The 25,058-nt window shown below is 42.0% G+C and overlaps 2 protein-coding genes across 3 annotated transcripts; one reads left to right on the forward strand and one right to left on the reverse strand.

Moving 5' to 3' along the window:
* Window positions 1–91: 91 nt before the first annotated feature.
* On the forward strand, window positions 92–7,043 carry itgb3bp (integrin subunit beta 3 binding protein). 2 transcript variants are annotated; one of them, XM_053431166.1, is made up of 8 exons: window positions 92–177; window positions 756–792; window positions 970–1,042; window positions 1,366–1,420; window positions 2,345–2,423; window positions 2,717–2,804; window positions 3,048–3,095; window positions 6,950–7,043. In XM_053431166.1, the coding sequence occupies exons 1-8, from the start codon at window positions 173–175 to the stop codon at window positions 7,000–7,002; spliced, it is 438 nt and encodes a 145-aa protein (XP_053287141.1). In that variant the 5' UTR covers window positions 92–172; the 3' UTR covers window positions 7,003–7,043. The 2 variants fall into 2 exon arrangements, with proteins under 2 accessions (XP_053287141.1, XP_053287142.1); XM_053431167.1 differs by having other exon boundaries at window positions 99–177; window positions 973–1,042.
* Window positions 7,044–9,386: 2,343 nt separating this feature from the next.
* alg6 (ALG6 alpha-1,3-glucosyltransferase) lies at window positions 9,387–24,781 on the reverse strand. Its single transcript, XM_053431168.1, has 14 exons — window positions 24,596–24,781; window positions 24,278–24,362; window positions 24,017–24,106; window positions 23,746–23,834; window positions 23,518–23,600; window positions 23,015–23,079; window positions 22,101–22,286; window positions 20,715–20,850; window positions 17,682–17,767; window positions 16,035–16,119; window positions 15,631–15,701; window positions 14,597–14,665; window positions 13,107–13,299; window positions 9,387–10,491 (listed from the first exon to the last, which is right to left on the reverse strand). The coding sequence occupies exons 1-14, from the start codon at window positions 24,675–24,677 to the stop codon at window positions 10,294–10,296; spliced, it is 1,518 nt and encodes a 505-aa protein (XP_053287143.1). The 5' UTR covers window positions 24,678–24,781; the 3' UTR covers window positions 9,387–10,293.
* Between the last annotated feature and the right edge of the window lie 277 nt (window positions 24,782–25,058).

Consider the following 25,058-nt stretch of genomic DNA (forward strand, 5'->3'; position numbering starts at 1 on the left):
TTATTAAATTTTTTTAAATACTTAGAGTAGTAGATATAAAAAACAGGGGAAGCCGGAACATATATATGACCGCTCATGTTTCACACGAACCATTTGACTGACGCGAAGGCGCCAGTTTCATCACTTGTATATTTGTGTCAAACTTTTTACTGAGACGAACTGAAACTGGAAAATGCCGTAAGTGCTTTACTGTATCCTTTAAATATGAAGTTATACTATAACCATAATATAATATTAATGTCTCATTCAAAACGTGTCGCTCTGAAGGAGATTTTAACTCAGAAATACTTAAACAGTACAGATTTTTTTCACAGATGACAAGAAGGTAAACACAGGTTTTACACATCGCATCAATTCATTCAACATAACTTTAACTAATATCATTGTTTTTAACTGTGTTGTGTCAAAATGGCTTCTTTTAGAAAAGCGTATCCTCATTTCTGAAAGTAATTATCTATCTTAATAAAGGTTGTTTTATTTTCACATGGGCTGAATACTGCGTTTGTTGTAATATTCCCAGTGAAATTGCTATATTTTGCTTTTATGCCTTTAAACTGAGGTGAGAAATATGTTATAATACATGACGTACTCAGACTGGGATGGGCCCTTTTCTGCGAATGGTTGATTATTAAGTAATCTGGACTTCAGGGTTGTATTTTTATTTTTTTGGGTCACTGCAGTGTTGTCTTTTGAAGATACAGATAATCAGTAATTCCCTTATTAATTTAATGAAATCCTGCTTTCCCCCCCAACAGTGTGAGTAAACCTCTCCCCATGGGCACCACCCATAATGTAAGTAAACAGTCTTTCAGCGGTACTGATATATTGATGTGTCAATCACCTCTCTCTCTCATTCTAATTAAAAGAATAATTTAAATGTTTAAAATTTAACATCAAGGTTGTCTGTGTTTATAATGTATGAATATCGTGGGATGTTTCAGTGTAGTTGTTTTCACTGTCCCTGAACAGAAGCCGACTTCTAAAATCCCAGTGCCTGCAAGAAACATCAAAACCCTGCCTGTGACTGCAAGTTCTCAAGAAGGTGGGATGATATATTCCCATCGAGATCCCTGAAGAGATGACCTCATTCTGTGTATTATAAGCTATGATTTAGGCGTAATATTTATATCTCCAATAGTCTTTCTCCTTTAAGAAATTCCCCTATTGAGATAAATGCAGTAATGTACCGCCAGATGAATAAACGAAATCTGCTACTCAGTTTTGACATCTGTTCATGATCTGCATTTCAGAGTATAGAGACGAGGATTTAATAGTTTTGTTGTCAAACCACAGAGAAAAAATCATTTGTATATAAGTTGGTCTACTCTTTATTATACTATTAAGGATGTGGTTCTTTATTAACAGGCGGTAAGACTAAAGTCTCTGCAAAAGAAGGGGTCCCTCAGACAGAATTGGAAAAGTGAGTATTTATGTCACAGATTATGCCTTTATTTCATATTGAGCTATTTATTTGTTTGCTGTTGAGTTTTGTCACTTTTAATTAAACAGAGTCCAAGTAGAACACAGAGTTAAAGGGTTAAAGTCAACTCCCCTTTGAGTTGCTGTACTGCAATTGCCACACTTTCCTGATGGCCATAATGACATATCAGAATTTAATGACAGGAGACATGAAATGATGGAGATCCATCACTGGCCAAATTATCAGTGATTTACATAGCACTAAAAATAGTTGTATAAGAGTCACTTAACACAAGAACCATTTCCTTAGCCCAGGCAGACATTTGGTGTCAGGCTCATCCATCAAGACGAGCATTAGTTTTTAATTTCATGGCGCTGTCACTAATACGTTACATCGGCTCGGTTTACAGTACATTCATTACACTCACTTGGTCGTGTCAGATTAGGGTCACTTGGGTGCAGTGTTTTAATTTATTGACGCTCTCTCGATATTAAAATTAATTGTATTTGGAGGGAATCCAAAACACCCGGACTGAAAAGAGCCAGAGTTGTACAAACGGAACCAAAAGACACAAACAAACGTACAAGTGAATGAATAAATCTCTACTTTACAGCAAAGGTAGTTCAGGAAGTTAATGGTTTAGTTATAAACATCATTTCAGACCAGAGAAGTCTACTGAAATAATGGTATTTTACCTCCTTTTGTGTGGTAAATGTCAAGGCCCATCAATTTACCATATTTCAAACTACTGATAAATATCAAAACAGCCACTATATAAATGACCAGTATTGGTTATTTACTGTCAACCCGCCATTTATTCTAGTATCATGTCCTGTCTGTATAATCTGGATACATCTGAACGTGTGATTGTATCTTCACCCCCCCTCTCTCTCTCTCTCTCTCTCTCTCTTCGGCTTTACTCAGACTGGACTCCCTACGATCTAAACTGGAACAATCCGTAGATGCATTCGTCAGGACCAGGAAAGAGCTGGAGGAAATATTGGTGAGAGGCTTTTTCCTTTGGTCTTAAATCTTTAGAATAGGCGGAAATTTCTTTGTCTCCATCATATCTCCAGATTGAGAGATGGTGGTTTCTTTTTTATCACACACTGAAAATCCACTTCTGACATGACTTTTCCTTTCTGAATAGCTTCTTGCACGACTGCATTTTCCTTTCTTTGTCCATTTGTTTCCAAGACAGCTGGCTACCCTTTTTTTTTATTCTCTTTCTATTTCCTGTGTGTTGATGGTTTTGTGGTTTCTTGATTCTCTCCTTTAACCCTGTGTTGGAGTTAGCCAGTAGAGGGCAGCAGTGAACAAGGACGTCCCCTCAGTGGATCTTCTGTTGACCTGAGGACTGAGCTGAGAAGACACAGAGAACTGAGTGAGTACATGAAGTGACTTCCATGGTTTCACCTGATTGTGTCAGAAAACCAAATCAAACTTGGGTTTCATGGCATTTTCTCTATTTTCCACTGATTCACCTTGATGTAAAATGCATTGAGTCCCAATTTACAGTCAAATCAGTTTTCTCTTGTCTATGGGATCAGCGGCACAAACATTCTATTAGGCTCTGCATTTGTTGCCTCATCGTAAATAAATGTTATGATGTTTTTTGTCTTTACAGCGTCCAGAGCAGCTTCTTCTTTAAAAGGCCCCGTCAATCACACTCAAGGTAATGTATCGGCTAATAAATACAACAAACTAAATACAATACACAGAGTAAACAATCTCTATTGTTTAACATTCATGTGCTTTATTCATTATGCTTTCTACACCATCTAGATAAACTCACCTATCCACGTCAGTTGGGTTTTATCACACTGAGACGCTTTACGGCCTCGTGCTTAGTGGAGCTGAGGGTTGAACAATACCACAAGATTTATTGAAAAATAAAAGCTGCCGCTGCCGGTTTTTAACAGGAGTGAAGCTCAGCACATACTTTCACATAATCTATATATATTTTTATCTTTTTCACAACTTGTATGTGCTTTTAGGGGTTTTATGATAATTTATCTCCGTGCTGTATTTCAAGTGAACTGACCAAGCTACACCACTCAAGACAGAAAAGTGGTATCTCCACTTTTTAATAAACAAAACAGACATTTATAGTCACTAATTTCAATGACAGCTGTGATTGATATGGTCGTGGTCTAAAGTAAGGGGCCTGTTCTAGAAAACCTAAAACACCTAGTGTAGCCCCCATGTCCCCATGGACCTCCTCGGTGGATAAGCCCTTAATACAGACTGAATGAATGACTGCAGTGGTGATGTCAGTTTTCTCAGGCAGCGCTGACTTGCAGTTTTCAATTAACCGCAACAGAAAACGCCACAAGAGGTGTTATCTTCAAACGTAACGCACAGTCAGTCAGATTTAACTGGTACAAGCTTGTAATGAGAGCTGAGTGACTCGCCCCCCCGCAGCCTGAGGACATTCACCCTGTGTATTTGATTCTGGTGATTGCGACCTTATCTCTAGGTCTGTTAAGGGCTAAAAGAAAAAAAAAATTGGGTTGATTTGAAGATGAGAAGGAACACTAACGTAGTCACGAGGGAACGTTTGATTCCCAAGGACATCCCCACCCGCCACTACTTCACCATTTGATTCGCTTCTTGCTGCATCTTCCTCGCTCCTTAACAGTAACAGCATCAATGGAGGCTTGTTGTAGCTGCTCAGACAATCGTGTGCTCTGCGACCTTCGGAGAAAAACAACATTTTGTTATGGTTGCACAAACAAGTCAATGAGTAGATTTCCTAGGGAAAGAATTAATTTGATTATTTTAGGCACATGTTATGCCTGCAGCAGAGCAATTCTTGTGATCCAATCACACAATGGCGACTTGTGGAAAATGAATAGGGGGTACTGTCAGGAAGCAAGCTTGTTTTCCGATAAGGTTGTTAGAAATTATTTTAATTAGTTCCAGTGAGGGAGCCAAACATACATGATGCATTGTGGATCCACACCCCAGGAATGTCACATTTTTTGTCACATGGTGGATCCATGAAATGTATCAGTTTTGCATAAACCTCCTTACAACAACAGACTTCATGATATCAGGGCAGATAGCGGTGGGAGAGAATCGGCCCTCTGTGCGCGGGCGAGACACACATTTTAAGAAAACAAACTGTTATTCAAAGCCGCTGAAGAGCTCTGGCCTATATCTGCTGAGAGCGTGAAATCCAGACAGATGATGTTGATGGTATCTGGAAGCGTGATTCTGCTCTTGTGTAAAATGTTTGTTTAGATTTGCTGCTTTGGCCTTAACGCTTCGGGTCAATGTGGGGGGGAGATAACATATTATATATATCAATATATACACAGTGGAAATGATAAGAATAAGGTGCTTTTAACATGCTATATACTGTTGTACGTGTTCAATAATGTACATACAATAATAAACAGTACATATATTATTGCAGATATATTATAAAGTATTATGCCATGATAAGAAACATATCGAAAAGGGCTAAAGTTTAAATACTAAGTACATTACTCAGTATTTGATTTATTTGTAGAGCATGTTTAAGATAGGTGAGAAATATAAAACAGCCAAGGAGACAATACTAACATATTGAATAAATATATTTTTTTAAATGTAGTAACATGAGATAATAGTCAAAATTCTGAATGTTTTCTTAGTTGTGGCTCCAGCAGGGTTCAGAATGACAGAGCAAAACACTGAGCCGTGATAATATGACACACGATTAAATCACGGCATTTAAAAAGAAGAAGATGTCAAAATCCAAATCTATCTGTGCTGATGATTATTGGCACCAGTTGAGATACCGTGTGATTGTGATAATATCAAACGCACTGATTTGTGGTGACGGGTTGGCTCTTCATAAAACGACCACAATGTAAACCTCGATCGTCTGTTGCAAAAACACGTCTATTTGTGTCTCGTCCTCGGGGAAACCTGGAGGCAAATGTGCAGCAGAACAGAAGCACATGATTGTTGCATATCCTTTTTTTAAACAAGTAACAATAATGATAACGTTTAATGGTAAAACATCGTGTAACAGCCGTACAACGAGACGAGTCACAAAACTGTAAACTGACTGAATAAGGTCACACACTGTACACAGCAGTATCCCATAGCCCCAATAAGCTACTGGTCCTACCAGGATGTGTCATGCTTTAAATTGAATTGTGTACAGTTTTGTTTTAATACTTAAAATACTCAAATGTTATTAATTTTTAAAACAATCCCTCCGTGGCAGCCATTACAATCTTTCCCCATGTCCAGGATCTGTAACCTGTGATACCTCAGTCAGGATTAAATCCATTTCAAACCTAAAAGCTCAATCTTCCAATCACTTTGCCTCCTTGTCTCCTTGTCTCCTTCCCTCCTGCACACCCCCCCTCTCTCTCTTTCCCGTCTACTCTCCTGTAAGGTTAACAAAAGTTTCAGTAAGCAGTCTAAAGTCACTTTTCCTGAGCAATCAGGCTTCAGCCAGGCATAAATCCTTGGGGCATAGTCGCGGCATTACAAATACCCACAGCGCCTGTATGTGCTGATGACTACAAAATTGAAAAAGAAAGGCCCTAATAATTCTGAGGCAAGTTTCCCTCAGCTGTAGCTATTGATTATTTGTGTCTGGTGAGAGATTTGGAAAATTCAATTAAAGGAGTTGTGCAAAGGATTCATAAATTCAGCCCCTCAACGCGTATCGAGACGTGGTTATGTTCTGAATCAATGCTGCACTTCACAATATATTTTCTTAGGAACATAAAAATAAATAACATTTAAACAGTTCTGCTTACTGCAGAAACAAATTTTATTTTCTGTGAAGCTTTTTAGTGACGGCCGAGCACTGACTTGCTCACGTCTTCAAGGTGGTAACGTATTTTTATTGCTCTTTTTCCCATAAGACAATCCTATATAATATGAATTTTGAAATGACAAAATGAGGGGAAAGGGGACGGCTCAGCAGTGTAAAAATTGATCAGGCCACAGATGGGACCACGTTGGGGAAGATTTGTATGTCAGCAGTAATGGGCTGTATTAAAAAAGAAGATTCCTTAAGATGCCATAAAAGTGATGGGGCTGCGTGGCGCCGGCTGCGGGCCGCCGGGCCAGGCAGCTCCCGGACTCCGGCACATCAATCCTCCTCACGCCTCACGGACAGATGCCACCTACCCACCGGGAGGTTTATGCTTTCTGATTGACCACACAGCTGCAATTAAACAGGGGAGTTGTATATTAGGCTGTTTGGGTCCAACAGGAGCAGGTGGTGTTCGATCCACAGCGCTGGCTGCAGAGTATGCAGTCTTCTCAGGCGTGATTTCTGATTTACTGAAACGTCACCTTGCGTTTCATCTTGGGGGTGCAAAAAAATATACTATACAGCAAATGATAAGCAGTTGGTCATAATAAATTAGATTTATTTAAAAGACAAACACACAGTTCTTTAGGACAATTTGCCTACAGATTATTTTCATGCAATTTAGATATTTAGTTTTTTTTTTCAAATTTACATGTATCTTTAAAAACTTGACTTTGAGTTTTTTATCATTTTCTCCATAGATCCGGTAAAGATGGGCAGCTCCTACCAGTTTCTCAAGTCCATTATGGGTTGAACTAATTACAAATAAAGTTGCCGTACATGTTTATGAATAAATATGCCTCCTGTTTACTCTCTTCTGTGTGAGACTCGACAGTGACTGTGGCGGGTGCGTGATATCACCGGGTGCCAGTGGGGTTACAATCATGTTTTTCCTCTCCCATATTCCCCAGGTTTCTGTGAGCGAGGCACCTTGGCTGTTGACAGCTAATGGAATTGCTCTTCACTTTCTTGTGCGTATGATCCCACGGAGATAAGGCAGGAGACGAATGTGGAATCCGGGCTGTCAGTCGTGAGGCCGGGTTGTGTCGGAGGCCGTCACTCATTTGCAGGAGAAGTGTCTGAAACGGTAGGAGCGGCTCCTCTGACACGTTAGACCCCCGTCTCCCCCCCCCCCCCCCCCCCCCCCCAGAGCCTCTGCCTGGCAGCTGACAAATGTTGATTCTACATTAACCACAATGCTGCAACGCTGTGCAAATAATGTTCTTTCAGATGGCAACCCTCATCCCCTTTATGGCTAAAACTATGCAACGCTTCCCACCTGTGCAGTTTAACACCTTTGGAAAGTAAAGGTGGTGGTGGTGGGGGGGAGGGGGGGGGGGGGGGACTGTCTTGCACAACACAGTAGTCTCTTTATTTGGCAGCGCCTGGGAAGGCTGAGGCCTCTAGCTGCCCAAGTCGACCTAAGCAACAGCTGGTGTTCACAGCAACATTTCCTATTTCTGCCTAAGGTGGATCGTGTAACTCTCACTTTATCACCCTTAGAGGCCACGTGAAGGACAAAGCCGGTACACCCATAAACAAAACTAATGTTTTGATACAAGCCCCCTGAGGAGGTTGAATGAAGGACCCCTGGTGTGTTTGATACCCAGTTCCCACCCCCCCGTTACAACACATCCACGTCTTCACCGGCACCGATTGGGATCTATGACGTGTTATCTCTTCTCATTTCAAGAGTAGTAATCTGTGGTCCCATTAGCACAGCTTTAGTTCCGAGGCTTCATCATCTCAAAGGTTGAGAGCCACAGTGCATTCTGGGACAAAAGCTGGTGAAGGAGGACTGGGGAAATGGAAGGTGCTCCCTTTCTGATGTGCAAGTATACGACCGTGCAACTGTAAATATATGTAACTGTTTAGCTTTAGTAGGAGAACCATGAGTTCATGTGGTTAAAATGAAAGTGGTCCAACTGAATCAACTTAATCTGCCTCCTTCAGTTTAAACAGAGCAGTGTGATCACAGCCAGACACTTTTAGTTGGTAGTTCAGTAGTTTAGTCTTTTGCTTTTTGTTTTCTTAATCAACACTTGTTTTCTTAATTGTGAGCAACATGATGACAGGAACCAGGAGCCCAACACGTTTTTCTTTCAAGCGTTTATCTCGTTTAACAAATCCTCAGAAATCCAAAGACATTCTGCTAAATTATATGAAATGGAACAAGAGAAGCAGCAAAACGTCGGAAACTGGAACAAGCACCTTTGGGGCATTTTGCTTGATGAATGACTTGATGATAAATCAGTTATCAAAATTGATGTTGATAAACTTTCTGTGACAAAACATCACATTCATTGGCTTTTCTGCAGCTTTTAGATGAATCACAGCTGATCTACTTTTCCAGTTGTCCTGAAATCCAATGTTCATTGAATAGATAATTCAGCTAATCATTGCTGCACTATTTTAATTTGAATTAAACAGACCATACATTGTTTTCAAATGGGATTTCTCTTTAGATTTAGCCCTATTTGTCCACCAGCATTTTATTACTTTCTCCATTTTAGAAGTGAGGACATTATCACATTCTCTTGCATCTTTGTAAAGGAATTGACATTTCATTAGCCTATATAAACACATGTTGTAAAAAACCGAGCAAACGCCCCCACGCCACCTCTAATGGTTCCAGTGCGTCCGTGTCCCAGTGTCGTACCAGTTAACTCAGATCTCCGGCTCCTATTTGTCCCTGTGGTCCATTAGTGCCGATTGGCCCCGAGCCTCAGATGCACAGGCAACCCTCACTGACCTGATAACATTTATAGTTGTAATGGATTTTTTTTATGCCGGTCATTAACTTTCTCAGAGATTGAAGAAAGAAATTGCTTTGCACCTTTTTTTTCTGTGGTATTTCAACTTTATAGCATTATGTTCAGATATGTCACCTTCCATCATCTCTTTTTAAGGCCTCAGCCGTCACTACAAATGTGCAGGTCCCATGTACGGGACCCTTCCAGTACCCAGGACTTGTAATTAAAATTTAATGCTGTTGAGTAAAAGCGTTGAAAGATATAATTTCTGTCCAATTATTGCCTCTGTCTGGGGCAGACTGTTAGACGGGTGATTTAGCAGATGACTTGGTTAATGTAGACAGTTTACTGTGTGTGAGGCTGTGGGAATAACACTTGTGTTCACTTCAGAATCGCAGAGAATTTTATTTTATTTTTCATCAGAATAAAAGTAGAAAATTATTTAAAAAAAGAAAAAAGTTCACATGAATAGATCACTAACGATCATAACGAGCAGACATGAGTCTAATCACAATCCTCACAGATGGTACAGAGGGTAGACAAAAAAACATGAACACCTCACGATACCATTACATGTTACTACAGCAAGTATCTAAACGGCTCTAACCAGCACCTCTTTGAAATATAACATTAACTATAGGGAGGTGTTCCTATTATTGTGACCACCTTCTGTAGCTTGAAACTAAAATGTGTGGGATGTACTCCTCTTGTTACCTCAGCCAAGGATGTTGTGTTTTCACCTCTTATCAGTTTGTTAGTTACTTGGAAAGAAAGTTCTGATCAGGAAACAACACATTAAAGGGTTTTTTCACTTTCCTTCACAGAAAATAATTAATGGATCTTGATGGGGAAAGAGTAATTGTTTAGGGGACTGATATTTGTGTGGGGGAAGTAAGTACAAATCTAAATATGCATCTTTTGAATTTAAGTGTGGTTTCTGTTGGGCCTTGGCGGAGGTTAGTGCGCTACTGAGTGCTGTTGTAGTTCATTTTATAATTTCACAAAATCATTTGGTCCAAAATATCCCCACCCATTCCTTTCATTCAATATCCCAGCACCTCTGAATTGGCATTTGGTCGTGTAGTTCATTTACCAGCCAACATCACTGAGGACGTACGGTCAGAGTCTGGCTAACAAGACGGCTGAATGAGAACTTTGTCCCATTTCTATTTGGTTCCTGGCAGCTAGAGGGGAATCCCGTAGTGCACCTTTCGAGGAAATCGAACCCAGAATGTAACACTGGCTTTTACATGAAGCACAAGCAGTTCACAGCCTCGAGGTTTTGGCATCACTCAGCTCATCTTCTTCTGGCTCTTCCTGGTGGGCGGGCCACTGAACTGCACAACGTGGAAATATACAAATGTCCCCAAAAAGTGCAGGAAAGCCAAAGTGGACACCAACACAGGAAACAGGTCCGGTAGGTGTGGCGGGGGGGTCACAGCTACGCTCGCCACGCTTAACCCGACCATGGCTGCGACACAGATGTAGAACTGTAACAGAGAGAGAGCGAGAGCGAGAGCGAGAGAGAGAGAGAGAGAGAGAGAGAGAGAGTGAGGTTATATGATTCCAAATAAGAGGAGTTTGCTCAGCTGTCATCTTGTGACCTCAGTGTTTCAGTCATATCACAGCATGTGCTCATAAGTTTGAACACCCATAGGCAAATAACATGTTTGTTGATTTATTTATTTTTAAGTGAAAAGAAGTAAACAACGCCTGCAGCAAAACACACATTAAAAATTACATTTTTTCCAAATGTTAATGGCCTTGTCCATTTCAAGAAACTTAAAAAAACAGAGATTGTGGCAAAGGCATTAAGTTTAGGCAGCACTCTACTTGTAAAATACTTCCTTCCTGTAATACTTCATTAGGTCGTTAAGTCGATGACATTTCCAGAGCTGATAAATTCTCTGACTGGTCAAACCTCATGGTACCAGCACAACCACCGGCTCCTCTAACTGAGTGAGGATCTGAAAGGGAAGTTAACTGAGGACTGTGCAGAAGCATCTGATGGACAGAACACCTTAAGCTTGGTGGTGAAAATATTATAGAGGAAAGAATGGATCCAACTAAATATCTGCAAAATTTAGAATCTGGCCTCTGGAACAGGAAATAGATCAAGATCAAATCTTAACTCCACGTGACACAAGATGAAGTTTAGTTCTTCAGACCCTCGAATTGAACATCAGGGAAAATCTGCGGGTTAATCTGTGAGAACACGAAAGCAAAGAAAACCTCAGAAGTTGAAGTGATCTGCAGAAACACCTCTGACCTAGATGTGGTACGTTCCAAAGAGCCAGTTACCAGGAACAAACTTTAGAAGGTTCACAAACTTTTGCACACACAGTTGGTGTTTTTCCCCAGCTTCTGAAAAGAGGCTGTTTTTAAAATGTCTCCTGGCTGAAAGGTTTTATTCACTTGTTTTCATGTCAACAATCTAATTTGTCCAGGGAAGCCCAAACCTCAGCAAACAACCATTTCAAGCACATCATCTCCATGAGTGAATTCCTCTGATGAATACAATTAGAAGCGGTGGAAAGCTTCTTCTAAATCTAATAAGTGAACCTTGTCACAACAGCTGAAGTATATAATAAAATTATATTATGGTTTGTTTTGTTTGTTCAAGTTACAATAAAGTAACTTAAGTCAATGCCCTCAGATTATTCTGCTTAAGACCAGCTGAGTGCCACTATAGAGTATGAATACTAAGCTGCTGCCAGCTAAAGAGACCAATCACAGACGTTTATGTCCAACTCTTTGCCAAAGTAATTTTAATCACTGGATTTATATTCTGAATCAGGAACTTCTGCTAGTGAAACAATGGGATGACTGGGCACCGCGGGCTATGAACAAACTGTTAGCGTTTCCCTTAATTTTAATTGCAACCGTAACACGAAACCAATGAATGATTTAATTTTAAAAGAGCTCTCAGACGACATTGAATATTTATCCTTGAATGACGGACATCAAATTGGTCATTTGAGAAGTGCTATAAAGAAAAGACCGAGGCTTGAAATATCATATTCAAAAGGACAGGCAGTCGGGATTTTTTTCGGCCAATAAAACTTTTCTTTATCCTGTCCCCATCCTGAGGTGATGGTGAAAGTTAAATCACTGCTGTGTCTATTTGGGAAATATGACGCAAGGATTAGTCTGTGGGTAAGATGGAAGAACCACCTCAAGAGCCCCCCCCCCCCCCCCCCCAGCGCGCCTTCGACACCCCAAACTCATGAAACCCTATCGTCATCATCGGGGCTCGCTATTTATGCTGCTTGTGTAAATAAATATATCTAGGCAAACCTGTGTTAATGACGCGCGCTATAAAAAGACACCTTCTCTTAATCTCTGACACCCTATCGGTGGCCCTGTCGCTGAGGGGCTCCCGCTGCACCCCCCCCCCCCCAGACGCTGTGGAAACTTAAATAAGTGATAAATAATTCTTTGCCTGGCAGCGGCTTTCATCCCCGGACAGCTTACACAGCTTACAGCGGCACATGATCTTTATTTATACAGTTGCGTGGATCTTTCTCACACAGTTGCAGTTTAGGTTCGAGCGCCACCTGGGATCCTGGAATCACCAGCCGAGTTATTACAAACCCATCAGCTGTACATCCGCCTCGCCCTCGACCAACGTACACGAGCCGAGGTGAACTATTGAACCCGTGAACTTATCGAGCAGCAGGAACTCTGCGCTCACTGTAATTCATTGGACGTGTGTCTTATCTGAGGCAAGTATCCAACATGAACACATGGAGCGGGGGGAGTCCTGCCTGTGGTCAAGGTTTTGAATAATTTGCATGACCTCAAATCTATGAATCATAAACAGGGTAAATTCTAAAACATTAGAGAGAAAGATTTTTCTATTACTATAGATTAAATTGAGCCATTCTTCTACCAACAATAAATAATTCATTGTTTCTAGATAGACTAAATTCACGTTTTAAAATGAAAATGAAAATGTTGTAAATATATAAACTGAACATCCAACGTCTCGACTTTACGAGCAGACTGCGCTTGTCAGTAACATCGACACAGATGAAACACGCAGATCACAGATCAGTGCTGGCTGTTGTGAAGTTACTCACTGTACCAGCGCTCAAATACTGACCTTCCATCTCACTACGCAGGCCAAGTCCATTTTGGGCAGCATGAAAAACAGCCTGTGGTAGGCGCCCAGCCTCAGCTCGTCCTCTGAGCAGCGCTCCAGGGCCGACAGCAGGTAGATGCTGTAGAAGAGGAAGGCCAGCGAGGTCACCACGTAGGGCAGCAGCAGGCCGTCCTTCAGGAACAGAGGCAGCATGCTGCGCACAGGGACAAGAACAGAAAGGGAGAGGAAGACATTATATTCCACCGTTGATTGAAAACACATCCACATATTGTCATACGCGTCTGACAGCACATTGTTAGGGTCGGTATCATGTTTGCTGAGAGATGGGGAAACATTACACCACACGGCTTTTATATCCAACAGGCCTGCACAAGCTTCACGTCCCCTGGAGGGAGATGGCTCGGACGTTGGTGCCAAGCTTATCTTAGTTTAGTGGAGGGGCATGGACAAGAACAACAGTTGACTCATAGTAAATCGCACATCACCCCACTTTATAAAAAAAAACTCTCGCTCACAATAGACCACTCATTCAGACTCAATAAAGCTCCATTCAGAGGATAACTGTTTAACACTTGAGAAATACATACTTCTTCAATTTAAAAAACAGACTGGCTGCATTCGGCCAATTAGGCTCACAAAAGATGTATTTCTGTTTTAAATGGCAGAGTCCGGAGAGGATGCAGATAATGTGTCCGAGTCAGACTGTACTGGGAAGCAGCCACAGAATGACCTCCTGTCCCTACACAGCACACACACACTTAGATGGCAGGCATGCAGACTATGCCGTGTAATCCCCAGATATCCTTATACTAAACCACACGCACAACAATTAGTGCTGCCGGAAGAATTTAACAACAGCTGGTGAAAGTTAGACGCAGCGTTCGCAGCACTACTCGTCTTTTTCCATTCATGGTCCTCAGCTCAACCCTGGTCACAGATCCATTTAGCCATTTTTGGGGATTGTTTCTAGGTATTTGATGGTTGGAGCGAGGGGCAGAGTGGACTGTGAAGATAAGAGGAGAGGACATGAGAGTTCTATCTCAACTTTGCCGTTACAGGCGTAATTACAAGTTACATTTTCAGAGGTTTTCTTTCACCACTTTGTTCATCTTTCCAATATTGGTTTAGATAGTTCTTTTTTTTGTTGATATTTTGATGTCTTAGTGAATAATTAATGGACATGACATATTTACAGGACTGATATGTATTTGCATGTTCTAGAAAGGGACCCAGGAGGAACCTACCTCTGCCGAGTCCATCATCCTATCCCTCCATGTTAAATAAAGTAGGAAAGATAATCCCTGTTTGGCCTGTTTAACCGGATCCACCCCAAAAAATTTGTGGTTCTTCTTTGGGTCATGTTTCACCTCTTCACCAAATTTATTATATATAAATTCAGTCGTTTTTGCCTAATCCTGCTGAAAAATAAACATTGATGAAAACATAACCTCCAGCTGTGATTCATCTACCATCCATATTCACAGTCTTACCTGAATGTCGAGGCCTGTAGGAACCAGATGGCCACCAGGGGCAGGTCGTTCAGCAGAAGACACACCGGCCTAAAAAAAAATCAAAACTGGATATAGTCACTGTTGAACACACTCTGCAGAAAGTACCGTTAAATATCATTTTACAGTGAGACAGGAAGTGAGGTCACGCTAGGTTGAAGCTGGATATGAATTGCTGTCATGCGGGTGTAATAAAAAAAGCGACTGACCTAATGGGACTTCCACAGTGATCGATTATTGTCAGCTGCTCACAAGGCAGTCAGCGTTTGTTGTTCCACATTATTTTATGTCAGTGTTCGCCTTATTACTGTAATTGCACTGTATGCATACTTGCAGTTGTTCGCTGTGATAAATGTGTTACTAAATGATGTGGGTCTGTGGTGCAGGACTGTTGCTAACTGAACTTTGTCTGTGTCGGTGCTCGGGGACACTTTCCACCGGTCCCTGAGATCATAATTACAGCCAGTGCTCTTTGGCGATCCTGTTACAGTCCAATAATTGATCCTGCGCAAACAATGCCCCGAGCTGCCGCCTGCCATTCTTTCCTAATCCCTGGACATGCATTACTGATTGATTCCGGGGGACAGGTGGGAGATATAACTCAATAGTTAATAAAGCAACAATCTACCCTAATCTAGATTAATAGATGAGCCCAGATCTAGGAACCAAATCCCTCGCTGCCAGATCTATCCCAGGCATCACTCTCCACCTACAGCCGCAACACAGCTTTACACATATGGAGGTGAATGGTAATGAGCCGCCGTCGAGCACATCTTCCACCCACGTGTGCAAAAGATGTATTTAGTGCACAGAGTGCGATGACCGAGGTGAATAACCGTTCAGTCAGCAAATGGTTATTCAGAAAATTTCAGAAAATGTCTTCTCTCACGACGGAGACAAAGCTCCCGTGAGAGTAGAAATGAAATCTGCGGTCATGAATATTTGAGATGTCCCTTATGTTACATGTTATCCTATGTGAGTAAAAACTTCTAATAAGTTTTCTTCTGTGTACTTACAAGGCAGCCAAGAGGATGGACTTCTCGTGGACTTGATAGGAGAAGAGGAAAAATGCTAGAGAGGAATTTGCCTAAAAAGAAAAGGCAATGAGATAATCAATGTAACAGCTACTAACGGTTTAGGACAAAAATACTTTTAAATAAATCCAATGAAAGACAGAAACATATATAAACACAGGCATTACTAAATCATATACCTATGTATCATGCTGTGGTTGAGAAATTAAAATGAAATATATAAATATAATATTTGTGGATCACAACAGTTTCAGGCTCCTCCCCTCTCGCTCGTGCCATCGTCCATAAAGTGTTTACCGTTCACGGAGACAATCACACCTCATAGTTTCCAGCTGCAGATGTGTTAGTTACATTAGAGGTGATGGGGAAATCCCCAAACCACTCACCAAGGCCAGTTTAAACTGCCAGAAGGTGGGCCTGGTCAGCAGTCTGATGGAGGAGGGCAGGGCCGCCAGGAGCGTGCAGGCAAAGCTGGGAAAACAGAACAGACACATTCAGTACATTCATATGATGGCACATCAGCCCCGTCAACAACAGAGGAAGTGATTGTGCAGCAGAAAATCCAATGGAGCATGAAAAAAAAAAGGGGGGGGGGGGGGGGGACGAGCTGAGGAGCAGAAAATCAATTAGGAGGGAATATAATTAAATGTATTTGCACATAATCCCAGGCTTTCAAGCCCGTCGCTCTGCTGTGTTGACACGGATTCATGTGAAAACTAATATTGATAATAAAGTCGACTATTTATCCAGTGAGACCAAACACTAACAAATGACAAAGCCAGATACATTTAAGGTCAGTCGCTCTAAATGATCTGATTTTGATGTTGGGAGTCGAACTCATCCTGCTCTGTGGTTGAGACCCAGGCTGTGTGGGAGAGGACAGAGTACTGGGCCCGTGTTAGGGTAAGCAGGCATTGGTTTAACCCTTCAATTGTCACCTGCTGGGGGCCAGAGGCACCGACTACGTGTCAGTGTAAACGTGAACAAAGGTGCTGATGGGCCCCGCAGCGAGTCAGTGCAAAGTGTGAGGGCAACAATGTGTTTGTTCTCCCAGTTGTAGGAGTGATTCCAGAGCATTATGAGAACAGTGATGTGTATAAATAGCCAAATAAAGAGAACGAGTGGCAATTTACATGAACAAAAGAGCACTCAGTGGGGGTTCAGTGGGTATGAGTGTGTGTGTGTTGTATGTGCGTTATGTGCGGGGCGGGGTTCTGCGGTCCGGAAGGACACGGATCCCTTTTCACAGCTGATTCTTTCTGTGTACACAGCACACCCACACTGGAGCATTTAACAACCCATTTGCCGGTGCCAAAAAGACAGGAGTGTTTTTCGTTTGTTTGAAATGCACGACAGTCAAAGGAGTCCAACTTGATCCCTGCACTTAGCCGTCTGGCAGGAACGTGTCCATGCGTCGAACACAGGACTCCTAAATTTAGCGAGTGGGGTTATTTAAGCAGGCTCCACCATGACACAACTGCTGCGTTGACTATTTCCTCCACTGTGACGGCGCAGGTCTTCAGCTTTTGGTCAGAATAACATGTATCTTAAGCCTTCGTGGAATGCACTGTGGGCTAGCGGGCGGAGACACTGAACGTTAAATGACATGAGTTTACTACGTGTTCTCCACTGATAGCACCCATTATTTGTCCTCCTCTTTCTCTCGCCCACAATCCATCATAATATTTTTGAAAACTCTGCCTCTATCTGTGCAGGACACATGCTTCAGTGGTTCCTTGGGCAGTTCAACCCCTTGTCACCACATTTCCAGAAACATTTGTGACTTTATATTCAGAAGTTCCTCACAAGACGTTTCCTTCAGGGATGATCTTATTTCCACTCTGCTGGATCACAGTCTTTATTCCCTCGGGCAAACTCTGCTTTCCCAGGAAATGAAAGGAGTGAAAAACAGGACACGGGAGCAGAAGAGTTGAGGGAAGAATAACAATGACAAAGGAGTAAAAACAAAAGAAAGGAACGATGGCAGCTAGAGGGGGGAGAAAAGCGATAGATACTCGATGTAAAGGGATTACCTGAGGTAGAGCTGAGAGTCTGTGGACAGAATGGATCTGATCTTTATCAAGGTGTTCAGGCTGCACCACGTGTTGGCCACCTTATCCTTTACACACACACACACACACACACACTTAATTAAGAACTGATCTCAGGGGAAAACATAACATTTTACAAGACTCAACGAATTCTAATCTGCAGAGGGAAAGCAAATAAGTGGCATTGCTTTGAGTAGTAATTCCCCCACTGAGAGTTCAATATAAATTCCTCGGGGCATTTGTGTGTAACCCTGTGTCATAAATTCATTCCCTTGTCAGAGAAAGCATGGGACTTATTTGTAAACTTGGAGACACAAGGTCAAGGGTCAAACCAGAGTAGTTTCTGCATAACGAGCAGATACAGACCAACCACAGAGCACTGCCACTAACCACTCACTGTCAATATGCTGGTTAATTCTCCATATATTAAAATGTATGTATGACTTTGATAATTATATTCCAAAAATAGGGCTGCAATACATTAAAAAAAATGTATTGATATTGAATGAATATTTTCTCGACTAAACTAAAAACGCTTTGTTAATAAAATATCAAAATAGCGGAAAAAATATTTATCACGGAGCACAAATCGATTCAATTTCAAAGAGAAGCAGCAATTTCTAACTTTTTGGGGGAAATAAATGTTTGGAATTTTCCACTTGATTTGAAATGACAAACAATTACTCTGTTATTAAAACTTTTTGTTGATTGACCCACAACTTTTCTCTCGTGACGAGACTGTGAGAGTTCATAGAAATCCAACTGTGACTGATATAAAGCTGTGAGATCAGATGAGGGAGACCTGCTGGTGAGATTCAGCTGATTTCAGTGCTTAAGCAGTTTTGCAGGAATCAGATGATATCGAAGCTGACATCCAACAACGTAGAGACGTGGTGCCTAGATCAGCTTTAAGATGCCACTGCAGGTGGTTTCTCAGCGTGGCCCTGTCTAGAGAGCCTATTTCTGTCCTGCTCTCTCTCCCCTCTGTGCTACAGCTGCTCGCCCCACAGCTGTGTGGATCTTAGTGGCAGCCCAGTCAGCAGCACTGGGTCATCCAGCGTTGTGTTGTCTCAGCCCCCGTCCCTCTCACTCTCCTCTTTGCCTCCTCGCTCCAAATAACCACCACGGGAATTTTCCTGGACACCGCCTCAAGGCAACATATGAGCGATGGGGGGGGGGGGGGGGGGGAAGCCGCGCGGCTCCTTCACCTATGAGCTAGCATGGAATTTCACAGGGGGAAGCATTTGGTGCCATTTTTGTGAGCAGGCGGCAACGTGAGACGTCAGAATGCAGCTCAGTGGGTAAACTTACAACTGCTCCCTCCCAGAAGTCACCAGGACCACCACCCGTCAGCCCTCGTCCGCCCCCCCCCCCCCCCCACCCCTCCTCCCCCCTTGTAAGCTTTTGCTTACGTGCACGATTTCACAATTAGTTCAGGACGACCCGCCCGGGCAGCCTCTCATGCTGCCGTCACAGGGGAGGATAGTGTCTCTCACACCCTGTGTATTATGTTTGCATCATTTCATTGAACAAATACTGCCGCGGGGCACGCAGCCATCCGCTCCCCGGTAGAATTTTCAATTACTTCTCACATCTATGACACCTTCTGGTGGGTGCCACCTCAGGGACTAGGACAAGAGGGGTGTTAGAGGGTTTCCGAAATGAGAACTGCAAACCTTGGCATCTGAGCTGTCAGTCCCACACAGTTACTTTACCTCCGCTTCTCCCATGACAGCTTGTAACGCTGCCGACTGGAGGGATTTCAGGTCTCTCTCTTTCTCCCACTGTCGACCACCACCCTCCTTTTTAATTAATGTCAGATTCCTGTCCCTAGTTGTCCCTCTCAGGTTATGAGAGTGACGACAACATACAAATCTGTGTGTGTGTGTGTGTGTGTGTACGTGCTATAGAAGTCCAAAATACTAACACACTTTCCAAAGACGCAGTCAGCAGCGGGCAACAGTTGTCGGATCTGCTCTGATACGCCTTCAAGTGCAGAGTTTGCCGCACTCGTTGGTCCATACGGCTAAAACATGACTGACTAAGAAGTGCTGAAAATACCCAGCCCATAAATTAGTTAGATTTATCTATACCCTCCTCCTCCTGTACATCCTGAACCCCAATTCCTGCGAGTCAGAGTGAAATTGATCTCTTGACCTTTCACCATTTTATTCCACTGTTTTCTTTGATGCTGCGGGGTATCCATGTCCTGAGCCGCGCGGCACTAGGGGGGGGGGGGGGGGGGGGGAGCATGTGGAGCACGCTCAGAGTGTGGAACATCTCAATTTAAAGACCCTTTTCAATTCAGACTAATATTTTACAATCATTTAACAGATCCTAACTTTGACAGAGGAGTTACATGCTGACTTCTTGGACCACTTTTTTATTCATAACATTTTCCAGCTTGAAAACCATTAAAAAAGATATAAAGTAACTGATAAAGTGGAATTTCTGATATCATAAACAAAACTCTGCATTAAGGATATTTCATCTTGAAAACCATACAAAAATCCCTGCAGCATATTTGTTCAAAATCTCTCTGTTCTCATTTTATGCTACTGATAATATCAGAATTCTCAGGATATTAGATTTTTGTTATTGGGGTCAAATTCATTCGTTAAAATTTTTGGGGAAATTACCGTTGATACATGTTGAAGAAGGGGTCGCTTAAAACAGATAACAGAACTATAATCCTCCGACTGAACCTGCAACTAAAATCCTTCTGTCTCCCCTCAGGCTTCAGTGGGAACAGGAGATGAACATGTGACCAGTTCCTCTGATCTCCAGTCCATCCTGGTCTAACACTATTTATCCTTTTATATATTCATGATCTGTCAGGAGATAGTATCTTCTCCCACTCCTTTCTTTAAAAGGCATATTGGGATTGTGAGAAGAGAGCAGCTATTCATTGATTCCCACGTACAAGTACAACTACAGACTTGGCCTCATTGGAAGATAGGGCTTCTCAGTTGTGGTTTTCAGTGTTGAGTGTTGATTCAAGAGAGTCTACTGTACCTCAAACAGACCGCGAGCCACGGGAAAGATCCTCCTCGCCACCTGTAGGGCCTGGCTGGGGTCAGACAGGAAGGGCAGCCAGCAGAGGGCAAAACTCACCAACACGGTGACAGCAATTCTCACCAGCAACAGAAGCCTGCATAGAAAAAAAGGGTCACACAGAGACAAGGGCCACAATATTAGGGTGTTTTGCTCTCGCTTTAGTTTCCAAGAATAAACATGTTGACGTTAAGCATTTGGTTCCGTCTATGTCTGCTGGTATTCTTCAAACAATTAGTACACACTGTCTGCAGGCCCTAAATTTGGACTTTGACCCTCATGTTGAGGAATGCAGTGAAAGCCATGCATCAGCTGAAAGTCTTTAGTGTAGGTCAGGGTATCTTGTCAGCTGTAGCCATCAAGCTGCTGGTTAAGTTGCACACACAGACATAGCTGAGGAGTTTGGGCATGACGAGAGTGTCATCTGGACATATCACCCCCACCCCCCCCCCCGCTCCTGGCTCTTCTAATCCAGCTTTCCATTTGCTACTAAATGCCCTTGGTACATTGTTACTAGACAAACAGACACTGGACACACTAGTAACAACATCCAATGTGATTACCTCAGTCATTCTGCGGCATCTCCTGAGGACAGCGCTCTCTCATAGACTGACATTACATATCTGCTTTCAGCGCTCAGTTGACGCTGTCAGAGGCAGCCAGCAAAACGACATCACCGGCGAATGAACCGAAGGATCATAATGTTATGTTCTCGATCTGTTTTTATGGTTTGTTTGTTGTTGAGGTTTTAAATAACTATTTACCGGCCTCTGCTTTATTTAGACATGAGGTGAAATCATCACTGATTGAAGGAATAAAAAATAAAAAATAATAAGTAATTTAAAAGACAGTGGAAAACAAATCAGTTGGTCTGGTTCTTCTCTTTCTGTGGTTTCAGACGTGTGTCATCTGGGAACTGTGGCTGAATAAAGTTGCCTCCGCCGAGGATTATTGGGTTTTCATTGATGTTTGTTTGAGTGAATGTTAAGTTAGTAGCATTACACAAAAACTACCAGCGTGTGTGTTTTTTCCCCCCACTTTATTTCTCATTGCGAGAGTGTTTTGGGATGTTTTCTCCGATTTCCCAGAGATTTATGAACCTAGATAAAAGAAAATCTCTTCATGCTCACTAGACAGCTGTCCATGAGTTTGTGCAATTTTGTGTGGCTTGATTATCTTTACTGTTGGAGGTGGAGGTAAATGCTCTACTGAGTTCTATTGTGGTTTAAACTGTGACAATATGGAGTAAGTAGGTGACTCACGGCTAATTTGCCAAAGACAAAGAGAGAGAATGTGAGAAAAGACAGACATGAGGGACACAATAGGCAAATAAATCCAGAGACTCACCCTCTCCCCATCAGACCCAACTTGACACACTTCCCCAGCAGGTAGCAGAAGAAGGGCAGAGCGTGGTACAGCTCCATCTGTTTGTAGTTGAGAGCCAGGGAGAAGGCCATGGAGCCGAAAGCGTCCCAGCCCAGACCGAGGGCCAGAACCCCCCAAAGAGCGAAGCCTTGGCTCACTCCATTGTACCTAATACCGTTAAGGTCATTACTGGAATATAAGCGTAGTCACAGAAGCTGAGCCAGGGTCAGTTCAGTCCAGATGTGTTGAGCTATGTCATTGTTGTATTTCTTTAGTGTCTGAATAACAAGGGCTTACAACACTGATATGAAGAACCATCAATTTCATGGCTTATGTCACTTTCCATTTTTTATTGCTCTATTTGTTCTGCAGATCTTTCATTTAATTATCATGTGACGGAGTGAGACGATAGTGTGAATGGATGAAACAAGACAACCACAGTATGTCTGAAGTTGGCTATTGTTTATTTTCATTTAATCTCAAGTAAGTGATCATTACCACGTGGAACAAAGACTCATAACCATCATCATTAAATAATGATGCTGCAGGGTTTGGTTTCAAAACATAGGAAAAGTGTTTCACAACTGAGCAAAATCAGGTTTTTAGATGTAAAACTACTTTAAATTCTTACTTCCGAATAGTATAATTTTACAATAAAGATGAAATATTTAATAAATCAATAAATATTTAAATGTAAGCGCTCTCCATTTATTTTAATCTATTTTCTTGAAATAGCTTTTAAAATAATTGTTTTTTACAGTATTTCATTAACTGCATTTTTATTTGTTTTTCTTATTTTTGGCTCATCTGCCATTTGTGACTTAGAACTGCATAAACCTATAGAAATAAAGTTTGATTGATTGATTGATTACAAATATTAAAAAAATAAAGGATACTGGAAATGTCCATAGTCAATGAGAATGAGTCCTGGATACAGCAAGAAGCAGAACAGAGTGGAGACCTGGCGACAGAAAAAGAAAACATTTACAAGTTGACCGAATTTAGTTAGATTGCAGTGACAGATTATCAGTTTGATAACTGAGCTGTTCTCTTATTTCATTAATTCAATCCTGGACAGTACTTCCTTATTGATAGTTAGGTACCAGCAGTCTGTGCTGCAATGCATGCTGGGATAATCTGTTCAAGTTCTGCCTTTTTTGCAGACAAAGCTAGTAAGAGTCTTTTTCAACTCATGTAAAATACTGTAAAAACATGATAGTGTAATGTAATAACATCCTATTAAAATATTATATTGATGATTTCGTAATTCTCAGATTTGAGGCTGTAGTTTGCTTTAATACGGGTGGTTTTCCAGACTAAGACGAAAATGTGGCTAATTACTATTAGATAGTAGAGAGGTACTTTTAGATTAAAAAACACTACTAAATGCGAGCGTTACCTTTTTCCTAGAGGATCCATCCGTCAGATAGAAACAGTACAAAACCACAGCGGGGATGTATATCAACAAATCTGCCACCAGGACTGGAACAGAAAGAAATCATACATTTTACACTCAATATTCAAATCCAAACCGTGGTATCATAAAAAACAATTATCGGTATTTTAAGGTGGAGGTGGACATGAATCGTTGAAGTTTTTTTTATTTAATTTACTGTGATTCTTGTACCTGTTGCTCTCATGAATAACTTGTGCGCTGGACTTTCATAACCTCTGGATTTGTGGAGCTCCACCCATTCGGGATTTATCGTCTTGGCTCTGCAGGAAACCACGGATGATTTAGATTTGGAATTTTCATTTTAACACTGCGGTTGGTTCATCGAATATCTGAAGGACATCCTGAAACACAGATGTGTGGTGTTCTGCAACTGCAATACATGTGCCCATCATGCAGAATATAATTCACAGTTAATAAACTGTAATCTAATAAAACTACTTACATATAAGCACAGATCCAGCTGTGATAGGCAGTAAGAGGAGGATAGTCCAGACCCCAGTAGTTCAAGTCATTGTCAGTGGTGTTGAAGTACCTGTGAGAGAACACATGTTGTACATGTTTATTCTGAAATTAGACAAGTGTCCCTTCTACACTGCAAACCAGTGTGTTCAGCCCAGTCATTACACAATGTTATGATAATCAACACAACCCCTCGAACCCCAAATGAGGCACATGAGCTTTCTCCTCAGAGCTTCACACTGACCATTCCTGCACTGGGAGGTTGTGGGTCACCTCCTGCCAGTGCCTTTGAGCCTCGTAGTCTCCAAACATGGGAGGTTTCCCCGCCCCTGTGGAGAGAGAAAGAGCGAGCGAGAGAGAGAGAGAGAGAGAGAGAGAGAGAGAGAGAGAGATCACACACAGGTGAATACAACCCAAAACACAAAACAACAACAGCTACTGCAGGCTGTAGGCTAGATGCTACATGCTAACGTGTAGCACCCTACTGAGAGTCCAGCTGAACTACAGCAGAGGACTTGTTGTGATTCTCTCGTGCTCACGTGAAACGACACTGACTTCCTACCTGAGTACGGATTTAACGAGACCCCCCATCTCGCCGCCACACCGAGAAGCACACAGATGGACACGAGGCTCCACGTCGGCATCACTTCAACGAGGCAGAAGCAGTTTTATCGAGGAGGAAAGAAAACGATGAAAACAAACTCATCTCCCCATTGAGACAGTTAACACTTCCTGTATACGTCAACCGCCAAGGCTTCGTTTTACGCTCTCATTGGACACTGGAGGATGACGTAGGTGCTGAGACTTAAGAGGCGTTTGCAAACATTAGGGGAAATTGGAAATGTCCTCTTCGTCCAGCAGACAGTTCATTGCGGACGCAAAAATAACGTCACTAAATAGTTTGATGGATCTATAGGCGATATAACTAGATGTGCTTTTAGTCTGACGTCAATTTCCGGAATTCAATGTACATTTTCTATATTTATAGCTACAACTCGGATATGGAAAGTCTAAATTCCCTAGGT

Source organism: Pleuronectes platessa, chromosome 9, assembly GCF_947347685.1.
Source record: "Pleuronectes platessa chromosome 9, fPlePla1.1, whole genome shotgun sequence".
NCBI classification, from domain to species: Eukaryota; Metazoa; Chordata; class Actinopteri; order Pleuronectiformes; family Pleuronectidae; genus Pleuronectes; species Pleuronectes platessa.

What these genes read in the sequence shown, in the direction of transcription:
- itgb3bp (XM_053431166.1), top strand. An exon ending in GAGAAGACACAGAGAACTGA is followed by an intron (nt 2,805 to 3,047) that starts GTGAGTACATGA and finishes TTGTCTTTACAG; the next exon opens with CGTCCAGAGCAGCTTCTTCT. An exon ending in CCCCGTCAATCACACTCAAG is followed by an intron (nt 3,096 to 6,949) that starts GTAATGTATCGG and finishes TTTTCTCCATAG; the next exon opens with ATCCGGTAAAGATGGGCAGC.
- alg6 (XM_053431168.1), bottom strand. Translation starts at nt 24,677, where the DNA reads ATGCCGACGTGGAGCCTCGTGTCCATCTGTGTGCTTCTCGGTGTGGCG. An exon ending in ATTGACTATGGACATTTCCA is followed by an intron (nt 22,287 to 23,014) that starts GTATCCTTTATT and finishes TAACGGTATTAG; the next exon opens with GTACAATGGAGTGAGCCAAG. An exon ending in TGGCTCGCGGTCTGTTTGAG is followed by an intron (nt 17,768 to 20,714) that starts GTACAGTAGACT and finishes GTGTGTGTAAAG; the next exon opens with GATAAGGTGGCCAACACGTG.